We start from the raw sequence: 371 nt of genomic DNA, 5'->3' as shown, positions 1-371 counted from the left end.
CTGCCAGCCTTGTCAGGGTTTCTTTAACATTAGTGACTCCGTTTTGATTCTGACAACTTTCACAAAACTTTCTCTTAAATTATACTTTATTACCATCACCCAGGTTTTTGTATATTGTACATATTTTCAATTTTTTCTTTTGATTTCTTCTTTAACCCAAATGTTACTTAGAAAATGCTATGTTCTCGTCTTCTGTCCAAGTTGGTCACTTCCCTGTGCCAAAGTGAGCAGTAGCCAACATGTCAGGGTGGGAGTCATATTACAAAACCGAGGGCAATGAAGAAGCAGAAGAACAAGAAGAGAACCTTGAAGCAAGTGGAGACTATAAATATTCCGGAAGAGATAGTTTGATTTTTTTGACTGATGCCTCC

The 371-nt window shown here is 37.5% G+C and overlaps 1 protein-coding gene across 1 annotated transcript in view; it reads left to right on the top strand.

Moving 5' to 3' along the window:
• The first annotated feature begins 239 nt into the window (after positions 1-239).
• Positions 240-371, top strand: part of LOC105523135 (X-ray repair cross-complementing protein 6-like) — a 1,963-nt gene continuing 1,831 nt past the window's right edge. Inside the window, 1 exon segment of the mRNA XM_011957894.1 lies at positions 240-315. Within this exon segment, the coding sequence (XP_011813284.1) occupies positions 240-315 (76 nt within the window).

This window comes from Colobus angolensis, unplaced genomic scaffold (genome assembly GCF_000951035.1).
Source record: "Colobus angolensis palliatus isolate OR3802 unplaced genomic scaffold, Cang.pa_1.0 Scaffold451, whole genome shotgun sequence".
Classification (NCBI taxonomy): Eukaryota; Metazoa; Chordata; class Mammalia; order Primates; family Cercopithecidae; genus Colobus; species Colobus angolensis.
Note: the sequence above shows the minus strand (reverse complement) of the source record. Positions and strands in the feature narration are given on the sequence as shown.